Raw genomic sequence first — 25608 nt, 5'->3', positions numbered from 1 at the left:
GCCAGGACAAACTGACCTGCAATAATCAACTCTACACATACCCTGATAAACTTTCAAAGTAAGACTTCAGACATAAAGAATAAATATCTTAAGGGCCTCCTAGAGAAAAGATGAAATAATTTCAACGTATACAAAAATAAGAATAAAATTCAAAAAATAATGCACAAAACAAGGCAACATTGTGGGGGGAACTTAACGTGAATGTGAACCTAAGGATTCTAAATCTAACCAAGATGTTACTCAAGTATCAGGGTTACAGAAAATGTTTTAAATATACAAGCACTCAGGGAATTGTGTATTCCTGAGACTACCTTGAAGAATAAAGATGAACTTCATCTAACCAAGTAGTTGACTGAGAAACTTCAGCAAAAAGAATGATGAGTATCTGATATACTTGGTTACAGAGCTAAGATTAAAAAAATAAAGATAGAGATGAGCACAGAAGAATCATTTATTGCTATATGCTATTATGACATATGCTATATGTTACATGGAGAAATAAAGTAACCAAAAATAGAGACGACAAGAGAGGAAAAATAAGCTCATTTATTAATGTATAGGCAATAGATAGGAGATAAAGGATACCATTAAATAATCACAAACCACATAGAAGGTGTTTTAAAAAGTAAGAGCTTAATTAAGAAAGCAAGGGAAAAAGACATTTTAAAAAGGTATACACAGAAAAGTAACCAAAAGAACAAAGTATAAAATTTCCTGAATACCAAAAGGAACTTAAAAAATAAAAGAACAAAGGAAATATGTCATGTAGAAAAAGAAACGCAGAAAATGCAATATGCTAATTAAAATTAAACCAAAAAGCATTAATGTTAAAAGTTGCAATTCAAAATGAAGCTAAAATATTTATGAGGTGTGCCTGGGTGGCTCAGTGGGTTAAAGCCTCTGCCTTCGGCTCAGGTCATGATTTCAGGGTCCTGGGATCAAGCCCTGCATAGGGCTCTCTGCTCAGCAGGGAGCCTGCTTCCTCCTCTCTCTCTGCCTGCCTCTCTGCCTACTTATGATCTCTGTCAAATAGATAAATAAAATCTTTAAAAAAAAATTTATGAATATCTATGTGTCAAATAACATAACGACTATCTTTATAAAACAAAACCTATAAAAGGTGCAAGGAAATTCAGAAACATTAAGGAGACTTCAACACACCACTCTCAGTATAAGACAGATCAAGTGGATAAAACACAGGCATACTTCATTTTATTGTGCTTCACTTTACAGATACTGCATTTTTTATAAATTGAAGGTCTGTAGCAATCCTGTGTTGAGCAAGTCCATGAGCACCATTTTCTGACTACATTTGTTCATTTGATGTCTCTGTGTCACATTTTGGTAATTCTCACAATATTTCTAACTTTTTCATTATTACCGTATTTGTTGTGGTGATCTGTGATATTATACTGTAGTTGTTTGGGGGTGCCACAAACCATGTTCATATAAGACAGCAAACTTATTCAGTAAACACTGTGCTCTAACTGCTCCACTAACCAGCCATTCCCCCAACCCTCTTCCTTCTTCTCAGGCCTCCCTAATCCTTGAGACACAACAATACTGAAATTAGGCCAATTAATAATCATACAATGGCCTCTAAAGTGTCCAAGTGAAAGGGAGAATCACATGACTCTCACTTTAATCAAAAGCTAGAAATTAAGTCTAGGCATGTTGGGGAAGGCAGGCTGAAAACTAGGTTTTTTTGTGCCAAACAGCCAAGCTGTGAATACAAAGGAAAAGTTTTGAAGGAAAGTAAAAGTGCTACCCCAGTAAACACATGAATGTTAATAAGAAAGCAATATAGCTGTATTGCTGACATAGAGAAAGTTTTATGGTCTGGATGGAAGATTAGACCAGCTGCAAAATTCCCCTAAGTCAAAAAGCCTAATCCAGAGGAAGGCCCTAATTCTCTTAAATTCTGTGAAGGCTGAGAGAGGTGAGGAAACTACAGAAGAGAAGTCTGAAGCTAGAAGAGACTGAATTGTGAGGTTTAAGGAAAGAAGCGATCTCCGTAACATATAGGTACAAGGTGAAGTAGCAAATGCTGATAAAAAGGCTGCAGCAAGTTATCCAGAAGATTAGCTACACTAAACGAAAAGATTTTCAACGTACACAAAACAGCCTTATATTTGAAAATGCCATCTAGGACTTTCATAGCTAGAGAGAAGTCAAAGTCTGGCTTTAAAGCTTCAAAGGACAAGCTGCCTCTTTCAGTAGAGGCTAATGCAGCTAGTGACTTTAGTTGAAGCCAGTGTTCATTTACCATTCCAAAAATCCTCTGGCCCTTAAGAATTATGCTACAGACAAACTATAAGAGACTCTTAATCTCACAAAACAAACTGAGGGTTGCTAGGGGGAGAGGGGTATGGAGAGGGTGGTTGGGTTGTGGACATTGGCGAGAGTATGTGATATGGTGAGTGCTGTGAAGTGTGTAAGCCTGACGATTCACAGACCTGTACCCATGGGACAAATACATTATATGTTAATAAAAATAATTAATAAAAAATATTTTAAAAAAGAATTATGCTACATCTATTATGCCTGTGCTTTATACATGGATGGTTTACTCAGTATTTTAAGTCCAAGAGCTCTGATGGAGATGCACAATGAGAATAATGTTGTTTTCATGCCTGCTAACCCAACATCCATTCTGTAGCCCATGGATTAAGGAGAAATTTTTATTTCAAGTCTTATTGTGAAAGAAATACATTTCATAAAACTACAGCTGCCATAGATAGTGACTCGTCTGAAGGATCTAAAGTGAACTGAAAACCTTCTGTAAAGGATTCACCACTCTAGATGTCATAAAAAAACATTCATGGTTCATGGGAAAAGGTAAAAAATATCAACATTAATGGGAAAAGTGATTCCAAACCTCATGGGATGACATTGAGGAGCTGAAGATTTCAGCGGAGGAAGGAGAATTGGTAGAATTACCAAGAGAACTAGAATTGGAGCCTGCAGATGTGACTGAATTGCTACGAGCTCATGATCAAACTTTAATGAGTAAGAAATTCCTGCTTGTGAACGAGCAAAGCAAGTGGCGCCTTGAGATGAAATCTTCTCCTGAAGATGCCGTGAAGACTGTTGAAATTACAACAAAGGATTTAGAATACTACATAAATGTATCTGATAAAGTGTTTGAAAGGACTTACTCCAACTCTGAAAGAAGTTCTATACTATGGGTAAAATGCTATCAAACAGCATTGCATGCTATAGAGAAATTGTGGGAGAAAGAGTCAATCAATGTGGCAAACTTCATTGTTGACTTATGTTCAGAAATTGCCACATCCACCCCAACCTGCAGCAATCACCCTGATCAGCCATCAACACTAAGGCAGGACCCTCCACCAGCAAAAGATTACAATTCACTGAAAGCTAAGATCATGGTTAGCATATTTTTAACAATAAGGTATTTTTAAATTAAAGTTTATACACTGTTTTTTGGGACATATTGCTACTGCGCCCTTAATAGATTAAGGTGCAGTTTAAATGTAACTTTTATATGCACTGAGAAACCAAAAGATTCATTTGGCTTGCTTTACTGAGTTATTCACCCTACTGTGGTAGTCTAAAACCAAAACCAAGTACTTCCAAGGTATGCCTATATAACCCATATGAAAAAAAGTCCTTTGAGATCTTCAATAATACTTAACAGTATTAAAGAGATCTTGTCACTAAGTCTGAAAACTGATAGTACAGAATCTGAAGAAACAGAACCAAGTAATTTCATAAATTGATTATTCTCTAAAGGGCAAAAGAGAACTTTTTAATCCGGTTATCCACTTGGAAAAACAACAAAAATTGTATCTCTGTCTCAAAACATACAGAATAAACTTCAAATGGGTGAGGGATAAAAGCATAAAAAAATGAAACCATACAAGTATTAGAAGAATCCTCTTTATCTAGGGTACAGAGAAAGGCTTTCTATGACTGATAATTCACACACAACAAAAAATAAACTGACTACATAAAAACTAATTTTTTCCTTGATTCCCCTCCCAAGAAACAATAAAAAAAAGTCCACCATAAACAAAAGCAAAAGACAAATGGGGAGGGGCAAAGAAAATATCTGTAACATATATCATAGTTAAGAGCTAAAATCCCTAGTACATAAAACTAGAGGGGAAAATACTAAAACCTGACAGAAAATGTAAGATATAAATAGATGGGGCACCTGGCTGGCTCAAATGGTGGAGTATGCGACTAATGATCTTGGGGTTGTGAGTTTAAGCCCCATGCTGGGTATAGCGATTATGCATATTAAATAAGTAAGTTTTTTTCTTTTTTTAAAGGAGGAGGAAATGAATAGATGATTCACAAAAATAAAAATTAGGGATAAAAATAGTAAATGGGATATTCAACCTCACTTATTAAAAGAGCAAGGTAAATGAAAAGTACAGTGAGACTGTTCCCCCCACACATTGGCAAAAATTTCCAAATAAGATGCACTGTGAGGTTGAGACTCTGGGCAAACACACTCACAGTTTGCTTCTGGGAATGCCAATATTTAACAAAATTACCTGTTTACCTTCTGACCCAGCAATTCCACTTCTAGGAATATACCTTGAAGACACATTCCAATTATGTAAAAATATACAGGCACATAATTAGTCACTGAAACATTCTTTGCAATTGCGAAATTCTGAAAAAAACCCTATTCATTCACACATAGGACAGTGAGTTGAATAAACTACAGTACATTCACACAATGGAGAAATAATCCTATATAGTTATATAGCTGTAAAAAAGAACACGGAATATCTTTATCAAGCATTGTGAATTTCTAAGATATCCTATAAATAAAAAAAACAAAGCACCAAAGAATATCTAAAATATGACTCTTAACAAGGAGAAAAAAAATTATAAATGTTCTCTGCTCACTTGTGCAGAAATAAACAAAGAATGTATAAAGCATAAACTAAAAAACCTGAGAACAACAGGGAGAAAACACTAAAATTTAGGAATGCAAACGGAAAAAATAACCTGAACTATATTTCAAATGAAGTCTATAACCACACTGAAGTGAGGCTGAGTGGAGGGAGAAGTAACCTAAATAACTTTTAAACAGAGCTTTTGAACTATATACTCTCTTGGTAACTATGGCATAAATATATTCTGAAACTGCCTTTATTTTTCTAAAACTGCACAAAGAAGTAAATACATTGTGGATAACTGTGTATGGGAGCTAGGTTCTCATTATTGGGGCAGTTAGTTACAAATAAGTAAAAGGGGATGACAGACTGAACCTTGTGGTGTTGGACTAGAATCAGAAGTGTCAAGGCAAACTCATGGTGTTTTAATACACACACATAAAATACATATTATATATTTGTCTGTGTACATATTATTTATTTTTTAGCTCTGTTGGGAGGGACTTAAAAAAAAAAAAAACCACAAAACCCCACAACCCAATGACCATTTAAACACCTAGTTCCTAGATCTTTATTTCCACTCAACGGAACCAACGTTCCTTGGGGAAATGGCTAATTCCAGTATTGGGTCAGGGAAAATACAAGATGAGTGAAAAATTCTGTGGTAGGGGCACCTGGCTGGCTCAGTGGGTTAAAGCCTCTGCCTTCGGCTCAGGTCATGATCCCAGGGTCCTGGGATTGAGCCCCACATCGGGCTCTCTGCTCCACGGGGAGCCTGCTTCCTCCTCTCTCTCTCTCTGCCTGCCTTTGTGCCTACTTGTGATCTCTGTCAAATAAATAAATAAAATTTAAAAAAAAAAAAAAGAAAGAAAAATTCTGTGGTAACAGAATTTAAGGATATGCTGAAAGAACAATGAGGAGGATATGACAAAAAGGACAAAGAAGACAATTTAAAGGGCATTCCCACTGGCTAAAATCTGGAACATTTTGAGCTTTGAAATAAATAATGATAGTAAAAAACTAAGGAATACAATCCACTGCATAAAGAAAGAATCATGATCTCACCTTGGTAAGATGGATAGGGGATAAGAGAAAGCTCTTCCTTATCACAGAAAACTAATGAATGTAAACACAATGACAGAATTAGGAAATCACCACTTGGAACTATCATAACAACATTTAATTCTGGTAAGAGTTATCAATGGCTAGCAAAACTACTTAGTAAAGGTTTAAAAAATAATAGGTTATTTATATAGTCTCAAGCTGTCTTCCTATAAGATACTTATATAATTGGAAATATATTCCAATTATGTATTATATATTGCAATTATATAAGTCTCAGCCAGGCTGAGACTATACAGCTGCTTGGCTCAAGCTCTTAGCTGTCCCTCAAACCTCCATGACTCTCCAAGCTGTGTCCTAAAAGGGTGGGAAATGCCAATATACCTATTTAGGCTCCTGAAGGACAACTAATCACCTACCCCTTCAGCTCCCGGACCCAGGCTAACTGGAAAGCTGACTTTCAGGAACAGCTGGTCAAGTTGCGATATTAGCTATGCAGTCTAACTCCTAACAGAAAAATTGAGAGCTGGCTATTTTTGCTTACTCATTCTGTGCTAAGCCAAAGGAAACAGTTGCTGGGAGTGCTGGTGCAAATAGAACCACCTCTGTTTTGTGTGTTTCTAGAGAATTCATGAATGCCAAGTTCTGTCTGCTCCCAGAATGAGGTGATTTGGGAGCCACTCATTTAGTGTCGACAAGCTCCTTCTAGGGAAAAGCTGGAAACCTGGTTTTATTGTTGGAGCCAGCCAAAGGAAGACTACAGGGGAACTGCCCACTGGTTCTAATGGGCTTCCAGGAGGACTGCAGTCAGCATCTGGATGAAGGCTGATTAGAAGCTAGACCCTCAAGCAGCAGTTGGGAAAAAATGCATTCAAATTCTTTATAGGGAAACAATGCCTCTTCCCCCTGCGCTGAAACCTGGGGGAATATGGATAGCACATGCTCACACTCTTAACGAGTGCTCCTTTTTTTCCTATACTTCTGGGGGACTCGTGAATACAAGCCCTGTTGGCTTTCAGAGCTAAGTGATTTAGAAGCCCATCCCTGGGATGGCAGACTTAAAAGTTGGGGTGCTAGATGTGTGGTCTAAACCCTTCTCTCCTCAGAGAGACCCCAGCAGTTGGGGGTTCTCTCCAGATTGTGCCAACAGTGGGGTTTATTGCAAGAATGTGCCTCAATGTTTCCTACATATTTTGATGTGGGTATTTTCTCAGTTAGCAGATGTGTAGGATCTTTCAATTAGTTTCTGGATTTCTCTCAGAGAGAATTACTCCATGTGTAGCTGCATCTTCTGTGCATCCACAGGAGGAAGAAAATTCAGGAGCCTCCTGTGTCTCTATCTTCTATTTTGGTGAGCCCCTGCTCTGTTATTCTTCAAGGTGTTCTACTTTGCTAATAACTCTTCTTACTCTGTAACTTCTCCTTAAGTAAGCATATATATTCCCATAGTTTAATACTACTCGTGTGTTGATGATACCAGTAATTTTTTTTCTAGCTTCAAATTTACTACTTTAGGTATACAGAGTTGCTTTGCTGGTGGTTTTACTAGGCAATTTTCCTTACATGCAACACAATGAAAACTGAAATTCATCCTTCTCCAACAACTCTGCTTTTTTGAGATTTCAACACCGTTATGATTAAGAGATGGTGACACAGATACGGAGAATAGAATGCAAGATTGGGATGTGAAAATGGAAAGGAATAAAATAATTTTCAGAGGAAATGAACAGAATCTAGAGGAGTCTTGATTAACAGACTTTGTGAAATGATGGAAATAGTATATATTGTCCACGGGGCTATTAGGCCCTTGAAATGTGGTTAGCACAAATAAACTTTGAATTTAATTTGATTTAAATTTAAAGTCACATGTGGTTAGTAGTCACTATCCTGGGCAGCACAGTTCTAGAGTTCATAACATGTTATGTACAATGCCTAATGTATAATAAAAAACTAAGACATATGCACGAACAGGAAAATGGAATCCATAGTCAAGAGGAAAAGATTTCAATAGATATAAACATGGCAATAACCCAGATATTGAATTTAGCAGAATTTGAAGTCATTAGTTTAAAATAATTATGATAAATATGTTAAAAATCTAAAAGAGAAGACAGATATAACTGATGAAGAAATGTAGATTTCAGGAAAGCTATGGAAACTATGAAAAGAGACCAAATAGAAACTTTAGATTGACAAATACAATATCTGAAAGAGTTAAAGGAGTCTCACAATGGATTTACTGAGGTAAATGCAATCCTGTAGAACTTTTTGTGGCCAGAGGGTATGCTTTCTTCTATGTGCCGTAACTCTATTACAAGTACTCTCCTTAATGGAAATTTCTTTATTTTCTACCAGTAACAGCTATATTAAGATATATGGTTACCTTCAGAGTTGATGAATTCCTCATAATTACTAATTTTCAGGCATAAACAAGACCATAATTTGGCAGGATAAAGAGAAATAATTATAAATGAACAAAATATCCTCCAAGGTTCCTCACAATCCTGAGATTCAAAGACTTAACAAATGACCATGATTAACTTGAAATTTGAACTAAAATACAATTTAGTTACTCTTAAATAATGTAAAGATATATTTCATAAGTCAGAGAAAGACAAGTACCGTATGATCTCACTGATACGAGGAATTTGAGAAGCAAGAGGGGAAAAAGAAACAAAACAAAACCAGAGAGGGAGACAAACCTTAAGAGACTCTTAATCTCAGGAAACAGAGGATTGCTGGGGGGGTGGGGAGTGGGAGAGATGGGGTAGCTGGGTGATGGACATTGGGGAGGGTATGTGGTATGGTGAGTGCTGTGAATTGTGTAAGACTGATGAATCACAGACCTGTACCCCTGAAACAAATAATAGATTACATGTTGATTAAAAAAAATTTTATAATTTGGGGTTTAACATTTAAAAAAAAATAAATTTTAAAAGATATATTTCTCATTATAGTAATTTTTAAGCACAAGATGAATTAATATTTACCATGTAAATATATATATCTTTGCAATTTTAAAACATAAATATTTTACTAAACATATATCAAATATCAAACAAAATTTAAATTACCCTCTTATCCATTTCATAAGATGAAGCTTCTGTACTTGGCAAAAGATGGGTAATGGTGGCTATTAGGATCTGTCAGTAAAGAAAAAAAAAGTTCAAAATATGTTAAATAATGATGCATCCTAAAACTTAAATGTTAATGGTGAAGTGATAAAAAATCTACTAATGAAAGTTTATCCACATTTTTAAATCCTAAATACATTAACACTGTTACTTCAAAGTAATTTTTAATAGGTAAGTTTTTCAAGTATTCTTAACAATCAGTCATTTATAATCCTCATATGTATGGAACCAAAATCATATAAAGTCTGTCCACTATAAATGGATTTCTTACAAATTCAACTCATGAATCAATATATTTAAATAGACAAATATGTTCATAGAAAAATGAGAGTATACAGATGAGCAAAACAATTTCTAAAAATCATTTGCAATTCTATCACTCAAGAAATCTATTTTGCTCAACAAATTAGTTACAGAAGGAATGTACTTCAAGATAATAAAGGCCATTGACAAACCAACAGCTAACATCATACTCAATGGCAAAAAGTTAAAAGCTTTTCCTCTCAGGTCAGGAGCAAGACAAGGATGCCCACAATTGCCATTTCTATCCAGCGTAATACCTGAAGTCCTAGCATAGCAATTAGGGAAGAAAAAGAATTAAAAGGCATCCAAATCTGAAAAGAAGAAGTAAAATTATTTGTTTGCAGATGACATCATCTCATACTTAGGAAACCCTAAACATTCCACCAAAAAGTGTCAGAATTAATAAATGTATTCAGTCAAGTTTCAGGATTAAAAATTAATATACAAAAATCAGTTGCATTTCTATATAGTACCAATGACCTGTCAGAAAAAGAAATTAAGAAAGATATCCCATTTGCGGTAGCATTAAAATCAATGAAATACTTAGGAATAAATATAAACATAGAGATAAAAGATCCATACATTGCAAACTACTAAAACACAGATGAATGAAATTGAAGAAACAAATAAATGGAAAGATATTCCATGTTATAGATGGGAAGAATATTGTTTGTTTGTTCTACTACCCATAGTGATCTAGAGTGTCAATGTAATTTCTATCAAAATTCTAATGGCATTTTTCTCAGAAAAACAAAAAACTATCCTGAATTTTGTATAGTACCATAGAAAACCCCAAAGAACCTACAATCTTGAGGAACAACAAAACTAGAGGCATGATACTTCCTGATTTCTAGCTTCATTATAAAGCTACAGTAATCACAACACAGTACTAACAGTAAGGCACTGACATAAAAACAGGCACATTGACCAGCGGACCAGAATAGAGAGCCTAAAACCTAAACCCACACATTTATGGTCAACTAATCTTTGATAAGAGCACCAAGAATGTACAATAGTAAAAGGACAGTATCTTTAATAAATAGTGTTAAGAAAACAGGATATCCACATGCAAAAGAATGAAACTGGACTCCCGTTTTACGCCATTGACAAAAATTAACTTGAAATGAATCAAAGACTTAAATTTAAAACCTGAAACCATAAAACTCCTAGAGGAAAGTATAGGAAAAATATTCTTGGTACTGGTCTTGGCACTGATTTTTTAGGTAAGATACCAAAAACACAGATAACAGAAGCTCAAATAAATACGTGGGACCACATCAAACTAAAGAGCATCTGCACAGCAAAGGAAGCAGTAAATTGAAAAGGAATGGGAGAAAGTATTTAAAAACCATATAATTGGATAAAGGGTTAATACATAAAATATATGAAGAACTCAAACTCAATAGTAAAAAGCCAAATAATCCAATTTATAACAGGCAAAGGACCTGAATAAACATTTTTCTAAGGAAGACAGTCAAATGGTTAATAGGTATATGAAAAAGTGCTCGACATCACTAATCATGAGGAAAATAAAAATCAAAACCACAATGAGATATCACCTTACATGTGTTAGAATGGCTATTATCAAAAAGACAAGAGATAACAGATGTTGGCAAGGAGGTAGAGAAAAGAAAACTGATATACACCTTGGTGGGAATGTGAACTGGTACAGCCTTTATGGAAAACAGTATGGAGGTTCCTCAAAATACTACAAATAGAACTACCATATGATCAAAAACAAAACAAAACAAACAAAAAAACCCTACCATAATGATCCAGCAATCCTGCTCCTAGGTATATATCTGAAGGAAATCAAATCACTATCTCTGCACACCATGTTCACTGCAGCATTATTCACAATAGCAAAGATACAGAAACAATGTAAATGTCCTTCAATGAATAAATGAATTGTAAAAAACTGTGTGTATATACACACAATGGAATATTATTATTCAGCCATAAAAGAGAAATCCTGCCATTTGTGACAACATGGATGAACCTGAAGGGCATTACTATAAGTGAAATAAGCCAGACAGAGAAAGGCAAGTACTGTATAACAAACTTGTATGTGGACTCCTAAAAAAAAATTTAAAAAACTAAAAAAGAATGCTGCTTTCATAGAAACAGAATAGAATAGTGGTGGCCAGGGGCTGGGAGGAGAAGAGGGAAATGGTGAGCTATAGGTCAAAAGGTATATATTTTAAGTTATAACAACAGTAAGTTCTAAGGATCTAATGTAAAGCATGGTGACTATAGTTAATCATTTACTGAATACCTGGAAGTTGCTAAGAGCAGAGCTTAAGCATTCTCACCATAAACAAACAAACAGTTAACTATGTGAGGTAATGAATGTGTTAATTATCTTGTCCTTGGTAATCATTCCACAATTATCAAATCATAATGTTCTACATTTTAAATACATACAACATTTGACAACTATTTCTCAATAAAGCTGGGGGGAAAAATAAGGAAATCTACTCTCAGGGTGCCTGGCTGGCTCAGTTGGTAGAACATGTGACTTTTTTTTTTTTTTTAAAGATTTTATTCATTTATTTGACAGAGATCACAAGTAGGTAGAGATGCAGGCAGAGAGACAGGGGTAAGCAAGCTCCCCGCCAAGCAGAGAGCCTGATGCAGGACTCAATTCCAGGACCCTGAGATCATCACCTGAGCCAAAGACAGAGGCTTTAACCCACTGACTCATCCAGGCACCCAGAACATGTGACTCTCGACCTTGGGGTTGTGAGTTTCAAGCCCCATTCTTACTTAAAAAAAAAAAGAGAGAGAGAGAAATAAAAAGAAATCTACTCTTGTCTTTCCAGATGTTCCTGTGTGTGTGTGTGTGTGTGTGTGTGTGCATGCACCTGTGTGTGTGTGGGTGTGTGTAGGTAAATATATGCTTTTAAAAAAAAGATATTTTATAATGTGGCTTTTTAAATAAACATATACTCTGATAGTATATGAATAAATTTGATACAAAAATATGAAATAATAAAAAATTATTAAAGAAGGCAAAATACGCACATATTATGTTATTTGCTCTCAAAAATGTTTTGATCTCATTATACTTTTTTATGTACATGTTAAAATATATAGGAGTAAATTTATTATATTTAACAGGGTCATAATAAATGAGAAATACTTACTTGAATAATTTTCAAGGGAGAATCAGGCTGGTAAATCTGAAGTCTAGGTACGTAATGAACCAGCATGTGAAGCATGTTACAAGCTACATGGGCTACTGTTTTATTAGTAAACTGTAATAACAACAACAACAAAATATTCATTAATGCATTAGCTGCTGAAAAATTTTAAATTTCATACATGTTTTTGTGATTTTATGTTTATTAAAATATTAAGATAAATACACAGCTGCAAAACAAAAATTCACAACACATCCTAAAACACAATTAACTTTATTTTTAATTTTGAGTGTTTGTCCCCATTAAAGTTTTTCTTTTTCTTTATTTTTCTCTTACCTGGATTTGTGCAATAGCCTATAAACTGCTAATTTCCTTATCAATCATTTCCCCATTCCAATCTACTTATTTTCAAATTAATCTAAAGAACTGCACTGATGCTGACATTCTCTATGCTTAAAGCTCTTGGATGACTCCTCAGAGGCATAAATTCAAACTTGTTATGTTTAACTCTCTTATGACCAAATCTCCCCCACTAACCCACATCTCCTCTTTCCAAAGTCTTCTCTATTACTTAAGTAAAAGTGATCTCAGCTTCCTCTGACCTCAATTAGCATGTTATATGCACCCACTCATTTGGTTCTCTCAGCTTTCTGTTTTATTACTCTCATTTTAATCCTTTTCTGCCTCATATTATTAATCTCTTGAATCTAGTGTATACAATTGTATTTTATTCAGAGTGGTATCCCTCACTCTGACTAGCAAACCACCTCAAACATAGTACATACTCAGAAATATCTGTCAAGTAATATTTGTATGTTTTATGTTTAGAAGTCTATATAGATACCGTATTACAAGTTTTAAGACAAAAATAATATCAAGCATACTTTCACAAGCAAAAAATTTACTCAGATTCTCCAAGTAATTAGGTTATTATTTTTTAACAAATCTTACTCTGGTAACAACGGGAGCATTTAATTTGAATAATAAAGCCAAAACACTGAACAGCTCAAGAATTTAGAAGTATTAAGGATTAAAGAGTAGGTTACAAAAATATCGATTAGGAAAAAATAACCCTATATATGTTGTTAAGTGACATTAAAAGTTGAGATAAAATAGGTTATCACTAGGACATCCTAAGTTCAAGAGAAGGACCACTCTGAAGGAAAAAGTCAGGATCAAAGAAATAATGTAATATAAAATTAATGAACACATTTCTTAAATGTTTTATTCTATAAGGACACAATATATAATTGACATTTGGCGAAAAATAGTCCTGCATTCTATACTATATTAATATATTCCATACATATTGGGATAGGTCTTTTTTTTTTTTTTACCTTTAAGGAAACACAAATTACATTCAGAGCTTCCTTGATTTGAGGATGATGAGACTCATGGACTAGTTCTTCACAAATCCAAATACCTAAACTGCACAATGCTACACATCTGCGAAAAGGGCAACCAACAACGATATAAATAGAAGGAGATGAGCCATTAAATGAAATGAAACCACCACCAAAAGCACCACCACAACCAAAATATCCACAACCAACCAATCTAGAATGAACATGCACTGCTTAAGTGAATCAATCAATTTGTTACTCTGTACATTAGCTCTCCTTAAGCAAGGGTAAGTAGGAGGAAAGCAAATGACCCCAATTTAATGCCTGATTTTCAATCATAATTTACTACCAAGCCCACAGGTGGGGATAACACACAGGATCTTTGTAACAAACACATATTAATAAACTGATATTGCCATAAAGCTTCCCAAATATGTAACCTGCTTTCAAAAAAAGAAAGTGATTTTATTGACAGCACAAAATGAACTTAAGCAAAAAAAACATGAAGCTGATGGGATAAGCCAAATATTACTTTCTTTCTTTTCCTTCCTTCCTTCTTTTTTTTTTCCTTTTTTTTTTTTTTTTTTGTTTTAAGAGAAGAGGGGAAGCACAGTGGAGAGGGAGATAGAGAATCTTAAGCAGGTTCCATGCCCAGTACAGAGCCTGAGCAGGGGCTCAATCTTGCAACCCTGAGATCATGACCTGAGCCAAAATCAAGTGTTGAATACTTAACTAACTGAGCCACCCAGGTGTCCCTAAATATTATTTTCATTATTCTTAAATTTAACACAGCTAGCTACAAATTTGTTGTAAAACAAATGGCAATACAAATAAAATTCATATATTTTATAAAGGGTTTCCAACAGGAACAGAACCTGTAGAATTTTTTCTATTCCTTAACATCTTGTGAAACTTCATTTCCCTGTTTCAACTGAGTTTCAGATTGAAGGGAGTAACTTGATAATCAGAATCAGTAAAAATTTCATTAGTGTATTCATGTATAAGCTTCTGATGAAGTACATACTGGTTCCCTCAACTCCTAAAAAAGTCAACTCCTTCTAGTATCATGGTATACTTGGCATGCCCTGATACTGACATTCTTAAATTAAATTTTGTAGAATGTTAAATTTTAGAATAATTCAACGCAGGCATATCTTTCTTCCTCAACACAGCACATGAGAAATTCTTTCTTAATGCTAATAAATTATTTACTATTAAAACTACCAGGGGGACCTGGGTGGCTCAGCCGGTTAAGCACCTCTCTTCAGCTCAAGTCATGATCTGGAGGTCCTGGGAACAAGCCCTTTGTCAGGCTCCCTGCTCAGTGTGGGGCCTGCTTCTCCTTCTCCTCCCAACTTGTGCCTTCTCTATCTGTCTCTCTCTCTCAAATAAATAAAATCTTTAAAAAAAAAAAAAAAAAGAGAGAGAATCTGGCCTACCGTGCAGGACCAGAGGGCTCATCTCTTGCCGAGCTTAATACAGTTTTGATTATGAGTTCCTAAAATAAAGGGGAAATATCAGTAATGATTAAGATTTCATTCATTCATTCATTCATTCATTCATTCAAATATTTATTTAATGGCCACTATGGGCCCAGGCACTGTGCCCGGTGCTAGAGATAAACAGTGAAATAAAACAATCTTTATTCTCACGTGCATACTTTGTTAATAGGGTCCAATATTATTCATAAAATTAGCTAAATTAAAAAAAAAACACTAATATGGTCTGAATATTTGTGCCCCCCATCAAATTCTTATGCTAAAATCCTAGCCCCAAAGATGATGGTATTAGCTGGTGCTTAGATCATGAGGATGGAGTCCTTATGAAGGAGATTAATGCTCTTATAAAAGAGACTGCCAAAGAACTCCTTAGTTTCTTCCAGTTTGTGAAGATACAGTGAAAAGGTCCCAGCTATGAACCAGTGAGAGGACCCTCACCAGAATGCAACTCTGCTGGAGGCTTGATTTTGGTCTTATTAGCCTCCAGAACTATGAGAAATAAATTTCTATTGTTCATAAGTGACCCAGTTGGTAGTACTTTTTTTTTTTTTTTGGTAATATTTTGTTACAGCAGCACAAAAAGACTAAAATAAACGATTTCTGAAATTTATAACCAAATATGTATGTTTCAGAAAGAATCTTTTTTCTTGATTAAAAGATTAATAAAAAGCTCACTATAAGAATTAAAACGTTTACTTGCTTAAAAGTATGGGCATCTTTTCAAAACTTTGAGAAATATTTATTTAAAAGCAAGCCTCCTCTTTTTTTGATAATTTGTAAAACATTATAATGTTTGAGTTTAGTGGTAAGTGCTAAATAATAGTTAAAATTATATAAATGAATAAAATTTTCAAAAGAGAATAAAGAGAAAGCAATTATCTAAAGAGAGGATCTTATAGTAAGTTTATGTTTAGCAGGCAGAGAAAGAACACGAATTTATTAAGGAGTCCTAGAATATTTAGAGAAACACGTAGTAAATCAAGATGGATCTGTGCAACATAAGTCAAAGTTGAAAAGACTTAGGAAGGTCAGGAATATCAACATGGGTCAAATACCATAGTGGCTAACTAAGAAGAGGAAAACAAGAATGTCACTAGGCTTGATAATTAAGAATCTATTTGTTCCTTTTCTTAAAAAATCATTATTTCAGGGGCGCCTGGGTGGCTCAGTAGGTTAAAGCCTCTGCCTTCGGCTCAGGTCATGATCCCAGGGTCCTGGGATCGAGCCCCGCATTGGGCTCTCTGCTCAGCGGGGAGCCTGCTTCCTCCTCTCTCTGCTTGCCTCTCTGCCTACCTGTGATCTCTGTCAGATAAGTAAATAAAATCTTTAAAAAAAAATCATTATTTCATTCATTCATTCATATATTCACAAAGCACTTATCAGTTACATAGACTGTAAGCTCCTTAGAAGGAGTAACTTTCTACTTATCTCTGCAAACTTAGCATCGAGCCCAGTGGCTGGTAATTAATAGGTACTTTGGACCTATCTATTCTTTAAGCTCAAGAGCTTTCTATGCAATAGATCCTGTCTTAAATGCTGGAAAGAAATGGATGGTTAAGATGCAGTACATATTCTCAAGAAGTTTATATTCCAGGGAGGGAGGAAGACTTGATAACAATTACTAACACAAGATGACATATACAAGGTTCTATGTGAACAAACAGTTAAACTTTGGTAAGTCATAGGAGACTTCACAAAAGGGTCTTAGGTAAACAGGATTTTGACAAATGATCAAGGTCAAAGACTAAGATTATTTGTGTGTGGGTGATTAAGAAAGATAAGAAGAAGAAAACAGGTCTACATAATAGATGTTTTAAGCAGAAAGAAATGCATTTTCAAAAGCACAAAACTGAAAAACAGCATGGTATGTTCCATGTGGCTATGTGGCTGCAGTTTAAAATACACAGAGCGCTGGTTTCAGTGAAAATGTGAAAATTAAATACGACCACTATGGCATGTAATTTTCCCTTAAATCTTCAGTTTTCTGGCTAAGAATAGAATAATCATCATTTTCTTGAGATTTTTGCTTTCTTCATCATTATTAGAATTAGCTTTTATTTTGGAGATACCCCTACCCCAAAGTTTATTTTGATTTTTTAAATAATTTAAGCCATTACTATCTATATAATGGCCAGAAGACAATAAGGCCACTCTTGAAAAGCAGATCGTATGTAGTAGCTAGGCTAATCCCTAGCGACCTCAAAACTGCCTAAGCAAATTAAAACTATTACCTATCCCTGACCTTCAGGATCTTCTGAAAACAGAAGAAACCAAAGACACTACATCTCTGAAGACCAAAACTCAATTTCTATAGTTTTTATTAACTGTTATTACAAATTTGCACTGAGCTATACAATTTTATGTGTAAGTGAAATTCACTTGTTCAACAAATGTTTTTAGAGTAGCAGATGCCAAGCTGTATATTAAGCTCTGAGGATACAGCAGTAAATAAGACTTTGTGTTATTTGTCTGAAGCATAAATCAAACACTAAGCAAGTAATTACATATAATAAATGTCATAAAGAGAAATATGGGTGGTATGAAAGTATATACAGAAATCAGCAAACTGAAAAAATTTCTTTCAGAGAAGGCAAAAGTTTAAAAATTGATTATCAGCATGACTATTCAGGAGCTATAATGCTTCAGGTACACAGATTCCCCACCCCAATTCCAGTTTCCTACAGCAAAACAGAATATTCCATTACATTGTTGGATATATTCACATGTGGAAATTAAGAGAGAGTAAAGTTTGCAGATTTATTGCCATCTCAATCTTAGATGCCTTAGAAGTAGCACAGTATCTGCCTCATGGGATATTTCAATAAATGTTCTGTGAGTGAATGAAAGAATCCTAAGATACTGATATATGAATGGATACAATAATAAGAAAATGTTTCCAAAGAAGTTATCAATACAAAAAAGATTATAATGCTAATGGACATTCCAGTCTTGTGTCCGAGGGGTATGACTGGTTAATGTTCTTTAACAATTATGCGGATTTCTAAAGAAAAAGAAAGAATACAAATTTTACCATACATTGTTACTATAAAATCATTTAAACACTGAAAATCTGATTTCCTACCTTAACATCTGTAAACTGAGACATAGCAATATCAGGAATGTTGGGATGGAGAGCAGGCAGTTCACAATACAAGTTAGGAAAGCAAACCAAAGATCCCAGAAGAACTTGTGCTTCCACTCTTGGTGCCTAGGTATCAGATTTTTTGAGAAAAAATATAAATACTTTCATTTTAAAGGTAACTCACACATCATAACATACTGTGTTATAACTAATGGGCAGATGACTCTGTCACTAGATTGTATTTGTCACTATTTAAGAATAAATAAAGTAACTAAGGATAAAAATAATAACTGTCTCTTCAAAAACAGGCACTAGTTTAGATAGTTTTTATGATATTATGCACATGAGAAAAGCACTGCCTATACTACTTACTAAATACAGTCAGAATTTATACTTGGCCTACAGATGAAGGTAACTTTTCATCTTTTTTCCTTAGCTATATTAAGCCATTTCTGAAGTATCAACACTGAGCATTTCTTTTTCTTCCTCTACCTTCTTGCATGTCCACCAAACACCAATACCCACCTACTAGTATACTTATTAACTAAAATACCTACATACCAATTTATATGTTTAATAATACCTAACAAAAATGCTAAAACAAATCTGCTAGAAATACAATACAATACATAAAACAACAATCTGTCACCAAAAGGATTTCCTTATGTTTCTAAGTGTTATTACAGAGGCAGTGGAGTAGTACTTCATTATGATTATCAACAAAACAACTCACTTCCATATTTAAAAAATAATCCAGATTTTCAGATAAAAGACAACACCATCAAGAGGTTAGGGTAAGCTTATAGACACCATGCCAATTTAAAATTAGTTATAGGGGTCCTGGCTGGCTCAGTTGGTAGACCACGTGACTCTCTTCATTTCAGAGTTGTAAATTCAAGCTCCAAGATGGGTGTTAAGATTACTTAGAAAAATAAAATCTTTAAATAAAAAAAAAATTAGCTATAAAAGTGAAACTGATAAAAACCAGCATTTTAAAAGAGATTAGCTAAGGATTTTTCTTTAAAGTTGGATAAGATAACTAAGAATGTTTCAGGTATGTGGATATAATGGGAGCATACTGTAATGTGATTATAATTAAGAAAGGCAAAACCTAATCAATTATTTTACTGTCTGTCAGGGGAAGAAACAAGCCTCCCATTAAGAGAAGGAAGATGATGTGTATGGGATCTAAAATGGAATCCAAAGATGAAGATTGGAATGTGTACCTCCAACATCATCCAGAGGAAAAGACTAACCTTAACCTTATAGTAGAGGGATGGGGTGTCAGGTTTGATTCTTGCAATAATTTGTCTTCCTATGCAGTCTTTCTTAACAAGTGTTCCTCATATGTGGAACATATGACTATTTTTTAAATTTTTGCAAGGATGTTACAGAACTAGCATCCTTTCTACATGCACAGAAGGTAAATTTAGTCACATAAAATGGATGCGTAAGGACATTAGGGCTTAATTCTCCTGCAGAATCTTGAGAAGTGCAGGAAAAGTGCTGATTAGTCAATCTAGAATAATTGGCCTACTCAATAGTAATTGTTTTCATAGTAAATTGATAAAAAAAATTCAGTAGTTCGTATATCAGTCTCCTCTGAGGTCTATCAACTTGTACCAGTATCGAAGAGATTGATAATCTGTGTACACTAATACTATAATAGCCTTGTAATTTATTTACCATCTTTACCTGCCTTCCATTTAATCTACTCCTAGATTAATACACTTATTATAATATTGCCAAAGCACAGACTCAATCATCTCTCTCCCTAATTTAAAACATTTAACTGTTTATCTAATATAGCATTATCATCTGATCCCTCACATTCAAGACCTTCCGAATATAGTCTAAGGCAGTGCTTCTCAATCTTCAATGTCCATATCAATTATTTGGAATATAGTTAAAATGTGCATTCTGTTTTAGTAGGTCTTAGATGGGGTCTGAGACTCTGAATTTCTAAAAAGCACCTAGATCATGCCAAATGTTTCTGGTGTGCAGACCACACTTTTTGTAGCTGGGATCTAAAGTACCTTTCTGTTCTTTCTGTCCACTACTCCCTAGTTAGATTAACCTGCTTCAAGAAAAGATGGGAGTATTTGTCATTCCTAGAACACAGCTTACTCATGCCTTACTCATGCACAGTTTCCCTCCTGGCATACCTTCCCTCATCAATATTTTCACGTATAAAATTACTAATAATCTTTCAAGGGCTATTCAAATATCTTTTCCACGAAATATTCCTGACATCCCTATACAAAAAAGATCTCTCCTTTGTCTGAATTACCAACTAATTTTATTAAACAAACTCTTATACTGCACATATACAAGTGTCCATAAAGTGTTCCAACCATGTTCCAAATGTTAATTAATTTAATCCTTATAAAATTACCCTATGAGGAAGGTTATCTCCATTTTATAAATGAAGAAACCAAGACACACAGAAGTTAACTAACCTGCACAAGGTCTCACATCTACTAAATGGCAGAGGTAGGATTTGAACCCTAGAGTTTGGCTCTAGACTCCATTTTTTTTTTAATGATATTATTTATTTATTCATATTGAAAGGAGGGAGAGAGAGGAGAGCGAGCACAAGCACAGGGTAGGAGCTGGGGGAGAGGGAGAAGCAGACTCTCTTGTTCAGTATGGAGCCTGATGTGGATGGAGCTCGATCCCAGGACCCTGAGATCATGACATGAGCTGAAGTCAGATATTTAACCAACTTAGCCACCCAGGTGCCCCTACACTCTGTGCTTTTTAACCATTATATTGAGCTTCTCCTATTGGTACTTATTTATTGCCCTACATTCACAGTTGTTAACAATTTTAAAAAAATATATCTGTATAAGCATGGTGCTGTGCTAGGTCCTGGAGGTATCAAGATGAGTAAGATGCAATCACTGTTCTTACAGAACTGGAGAAACAGGGTTAACAACTAGCTATAAATACAGGTTCTTCCCTTATTTGAACATTTCTACTAGGTGAATGCATCCAGTTTCATGGCCTTCAGTAACATGTAAAAGCTAATGTCTCCCAGCTTTCCATTTCAGTCCTGACATCTCCTTTGAGCTCCTGCCTTGTACATGCAATAGCCCTCCTGACATCTCACTGATCTCTACTAGGCAGCTTACTATCATCCAAATAGAGAGAATTCCTTCTCATTCACTGTTGGTCTTTTACACAGCTTATAAGTGAAATAATGTATATTAAACAGCTTTCTAAGTTACAAAATGATGGCCAAGTATGACTGATTATTCTTTCCCCAACATTCTTAGTTTATTCTAGTAGACTTTTAATTAATTGTTATTCCTCATTTATACTTTGCACCAGAGTGATCCTTCTCAAGTAGAAATTTGATCATGTCACTCCTTGTGTAAAATCCCTCAATGCTTAGTCATTCTTTCCTTGGGATGAAATCTAAACTCTTTAGCATTGTAAACCAGCTACTGTCTTCATCTTTAGTTTATCTCATACTTAAATATGAGCAGGTTCCAATTATAGTGAGTTACCTGGGATTGTCTCACAGCTCCATACCTATTATAAAAATTCTCACATGCTGTTTCAGAGTTTAGAGTTTCCTCCTAGAGCACACTTTCGAATTATCTCACTTCCGGTCCATCTCTTTTGCTATGGCCCATTGCCCTCTCTTTAGTTTCTTCCCTCCCTCTACTTGATTCCTTAGATTTTCTCAATTTTAAATTTTGTTTTCCTTATCAGATTTAATCCATTTTTATAGCTCATGTGTCAATTTTTCAATTTTAGTACTTTCTTGTGTTTCAAAATTTACATTAAAAAAAGTAACTTCAGTTAAACTGTAAATTTTCCTAAACATCAGCTTGTTACCCTTATCAACAAGGGCTCCTTCTTTGTTGCTTTGTGAGTTGAGTCCTGTTTAACTACAGTCTGTTATATTATGAAGAACAGGAAATAAAAACTTACATTGAGAAAAGCTGAAGAAGCCACTCTACCAGCTGCTACAATAAAATCCATAATAAGCATTGTGGCACCAGGCAAACCAAGTGAAAAAAATTGAGGTGAGCAGTGCTTGATGATTGTATTGACAATATCCTTAGGAGTAAGCAAAGAAGGGAAAAGAATATCATAAATTAATCTTGGGTATCAGCTAATCAATATCCTTAAAAATAGGTAACATATGAAACAGTAAAACAGGCAATTACTATTCAATGCCTAACTGGAAAGACTAATTTTAATTCTTCTAATTAATCCATGCTTAATATTATATTTTGCCAAAGGAAAGTAAACTTAAAACATTTATTTAACTGACATTAATATAGCTTTTTTTTTTTTTTTTTGCACTAGAGAGCAAGCTGGATGGCTCTTTGCTTCAGGGGGTTGAAAATATAAGACCCACGTATCATGAAACTGAACTGCAGAGTGGCTGCTTCTCTCTTCTACTCACTTCCATGAGAGATCTCTGATCTCTAAAGTTGCATGACCTATTATGTGACAACTGCAGGGATTCTCTTTATTAGATAAATTGAAGTCCTTTGACGGCAAATATCTAGTCTCAGAAATACAGACCTAGGCATTTTGGGGGGAGTATTCTTAACTTGGTTATTCATTTACTTTGCCTTTGGAATTCAACATGAGGATGCAGTGTTTTACGCTGTCTTACTCAATCCGATTTATCCTAAACAAAATGTTTCTCTGTCAAGTAATTAAAGGTATCATTTTGTTTGAGACATGTTTATAAGGTAGAACATTGTAAGTAACCACTTCAAATTAATGCAAGAAATATTTTCATTTTTTGGGAAGAGAGATATAATTACCTCTTTCAAAATTAGTTTAATGCTCTTTCATTGAACTGCAAGTGAAATTTAAGCCCATCATGATTAAAATGTTTCATTACCATGACTTATAACCTCCCATAGGTTTTTTTTTTTTAAATTTTATGGCCGGGATCAAAACCCCTGAAGTAATGTTCTAGAGTAATATTTATGACTGGCTAATGCAATGATTGCATTGATACGAATGCCAAGTCAACAGAACTGTCACTATACTAATACAATCTATGAAAAAAAGAAAACATGATGTGCTAACTCTTGAAGAGTAGAAAAAACCTCTGACTGTTGCATGACTAGATGAGCAAATCCATATCCCTCAAAGGCCAATTATTAAGTAACAATTACAAAACGCCCAAGAATAAGTACATTAGGACACTAAAGAAACATGTCAGTCTAAGCAAAAGATGGCTTAATATCTGCAAAACAGCGAACTAGTTGTTAAGAGGAAAGATACATTTAATAAACAAGTTGATCACCTAACTATAATAGCTTTTCAGCTATGTTTCAAAAACAAATTAGGTTACAAAATGGAAGAAACTTGCAAATAAAATGACTACATAAGAGAGCATTTTTAATTCTACACCTTAAAAGTTAAGAGTTAAAAATCAAGAATCAAAGATAAATTTATAAAGCAATTGGTTAGAAAGTATGTATTTACCTGATCAATATGAAGTAATCCACAATGCATTATATTGTAGAAATGTGTTAGAAAATCTCTGTTTGGAGAAACATCTTGTCTTCTTTTCATTGTATTACAGATAAGCTTGTAAGCATGTAATTTACCTTGTTTATACTTATCAGTCAACATGGTTGCCTACAATTTAAAAATGTTGGTCTTAATATTCAAAAACAAATACTGTTAAATTGAATAAAGCAAGCAATATATTTGTTTTCATTTATTTCTATGTTGGCCCAATTTCTTAATGAATCAAATATTGGGATTACTGAAACTACTGCAAATATTAACATGAAACACAGGTATAAATAACCACATACTGTTTCATTTAGGAAAATGCACCAAACATATCAAGTAATACTCAAAAGAATTAAATCTTTTTTTAAATATTTTATTTATTTATTTGTCAGAGAGAGAGAGAGAAAGTACACAAGCAGGCAGAGTGGCAGGCAGAGGCAGAGAGAGAAGCAGGCTCCCTGCTGAGCAAGAAGCCCAATGAGGGACTCGATCCCAGGACCCTGGGATCATGACCTGAGCCGAAGGCAACGGCTTAACTGACTGAGCCACCCAGGCTTCCCAAATCTTTTTTTTTTTTTTTAATATTTTATTTATTTATTTGACAGAGAGAGCAAGAGAGCACAAGCAGAAGAGCTGTAGAGGAAGAGGGAGAAGCGGGCTCCGCTGAGTAGGGAGTGCGATGGGAGGCTAAATCCCAGGATCTTGGGATCATGACCCAAGATAAAGGCAGATACTTAACCAACTGAGACACCCAGGTGACCCAAGAATTGAATCTTTAAAAATATAGAGCACATTCTGACACAAATTTGAGATCTATACTTCACTTAAATATAATAAAAACATAATTTTCGACATTCATTTTTATTTTATTAAATAAGTAAAAATGATGCACCTGTATAATAATTTTGCTGTGCCCATTCTTCTCTTATATAAACCCCAATGACTAGTTAAAAACTAAGTGTTCTAGAAGACTATATAAAACCTAAAAAATCTATCAAATATTTAAAACTGATTACATATGTATTTACTAAATGAACCTTTTAAATTAACGTTTTATATCTTAAGCTTACCTTGAAAAGCCAAGGTGTAAGAATTCTCAGTGGAGGAATCAAAACTGGTGGTGAAGGGGAGGTCAGGTTATCAGTTGAAATGCCAAGGTTATCTCTAATCTGTAATTTTCAAATAAAATGCAACACACCTATAAAAGTGTTCTTCCATTTGTTTCATCTTAAACTTGAGTTTAATTCCGGTTCCTATCATTAATTATATATTTAAACATGGTTAAGTGACTTCACCTTGCTGGGAACCAGTTTATAGCAAGGCGGGGTGGTGGGTAGCTATGAGATCTAAGGCTTCCACTTCTTAACTTTTCTTTCTTTCTCCTCTTATGTTTTGTTTTTTTGTTTTCGTTTTTTTTTTTTGTTTTTACCTTAGCTAGATTTTGCCAAAGTTCACAGAGGTAATCAAAAACTTGAGCATGTATTTCAGGATCCATAATAGCGTTGACATCTCCCAAAATGCCTAGCATTCTTCGCCACATTACAGTAGCAACATCAGCATGCCATCCTGTGAGTGTACCCCCTGCCATCACGCTACAACATTCAGATGGAAATTCACTGATTTCTGTAGAAAAAATAGACTATTGTCAGTAATTTTTCTGAAG

The 25608-nt window shown here is 34.5% G+C and overlaps 1 protein-coding gene across 15 annotated transcripts in view; it reads right to left on the bottom strand.

Annotated features, from left to right (window-relative positions):
* The window catches only part of RALGAPA1 (Ral GTPase activating protein catalytic subunit alpha 1), a 252205-nt gene that overhangs the window by 107322 nt on the left and 119275 nt on the right, over positions 1 to 25608 (bottom strand). For all 15 annotated transcript variants that reach the window (XR_004384235.1, XM_032871260.1, XM_032871259.1 and 12 more), the window contains 9 exons: positions 25375 to 25568; positions 25016 to 25114; positions 23910 to 24065; positions 22386 to 22514; positions 18444 to 18569; positions 15302 to 15360; positions 13857 to 13965; positions 12523 to 12633; positions 9014 to 9082 (listed from right to left, as the gene is read on the bottom strand). Coding sequence is in view for 14 of the 15 variants with exons in the window: in XM_032871260.1 (XP_032727151.1) it covers positions 9014 to 9082; positions 12523 to 12633; positions 13857 to 13965; positions 15302 to 15360; positions 18444 to 18569; positions 22386 to 22514; positions 23910 to 24065; positions 25016 to 25114; positions 25375 to 25568 (1052 nt within the window). In the remaining variant the exon portion in view is untranslated. The remainder of the gene's footprint in view (positions 1 to 9013; positions 9083 to 12522; positions 12634 to 13856; positions 13966 to 15301; positions 15361 to 18443; positions 18570 to 22385; positions 22515 to 23909; positions 24066 to 25015; positions 25115 to 25374; positions 25569 to 25608) is intronic.

Source organism: Lontra canadensis, unplaced genomic scaffold (genome assembly GCF_010015895.1).
Source record: "Lontra canadensis isolate GAN:19392208 unplaced genomic scaffold, GSC_riverotter_1.0 scaffold42, whole genome shotgun sequence".
Taxonomy (NCBI): domain Eukaryota; kingdom Metazoa; phylum Chordata; class Mammalia; order Carnivora; family Mustelidae; genus Lontra; species Lontra canadensis.
This window is presented reverse-complemented; position numbering and strand designations above follow the sequence as displayed.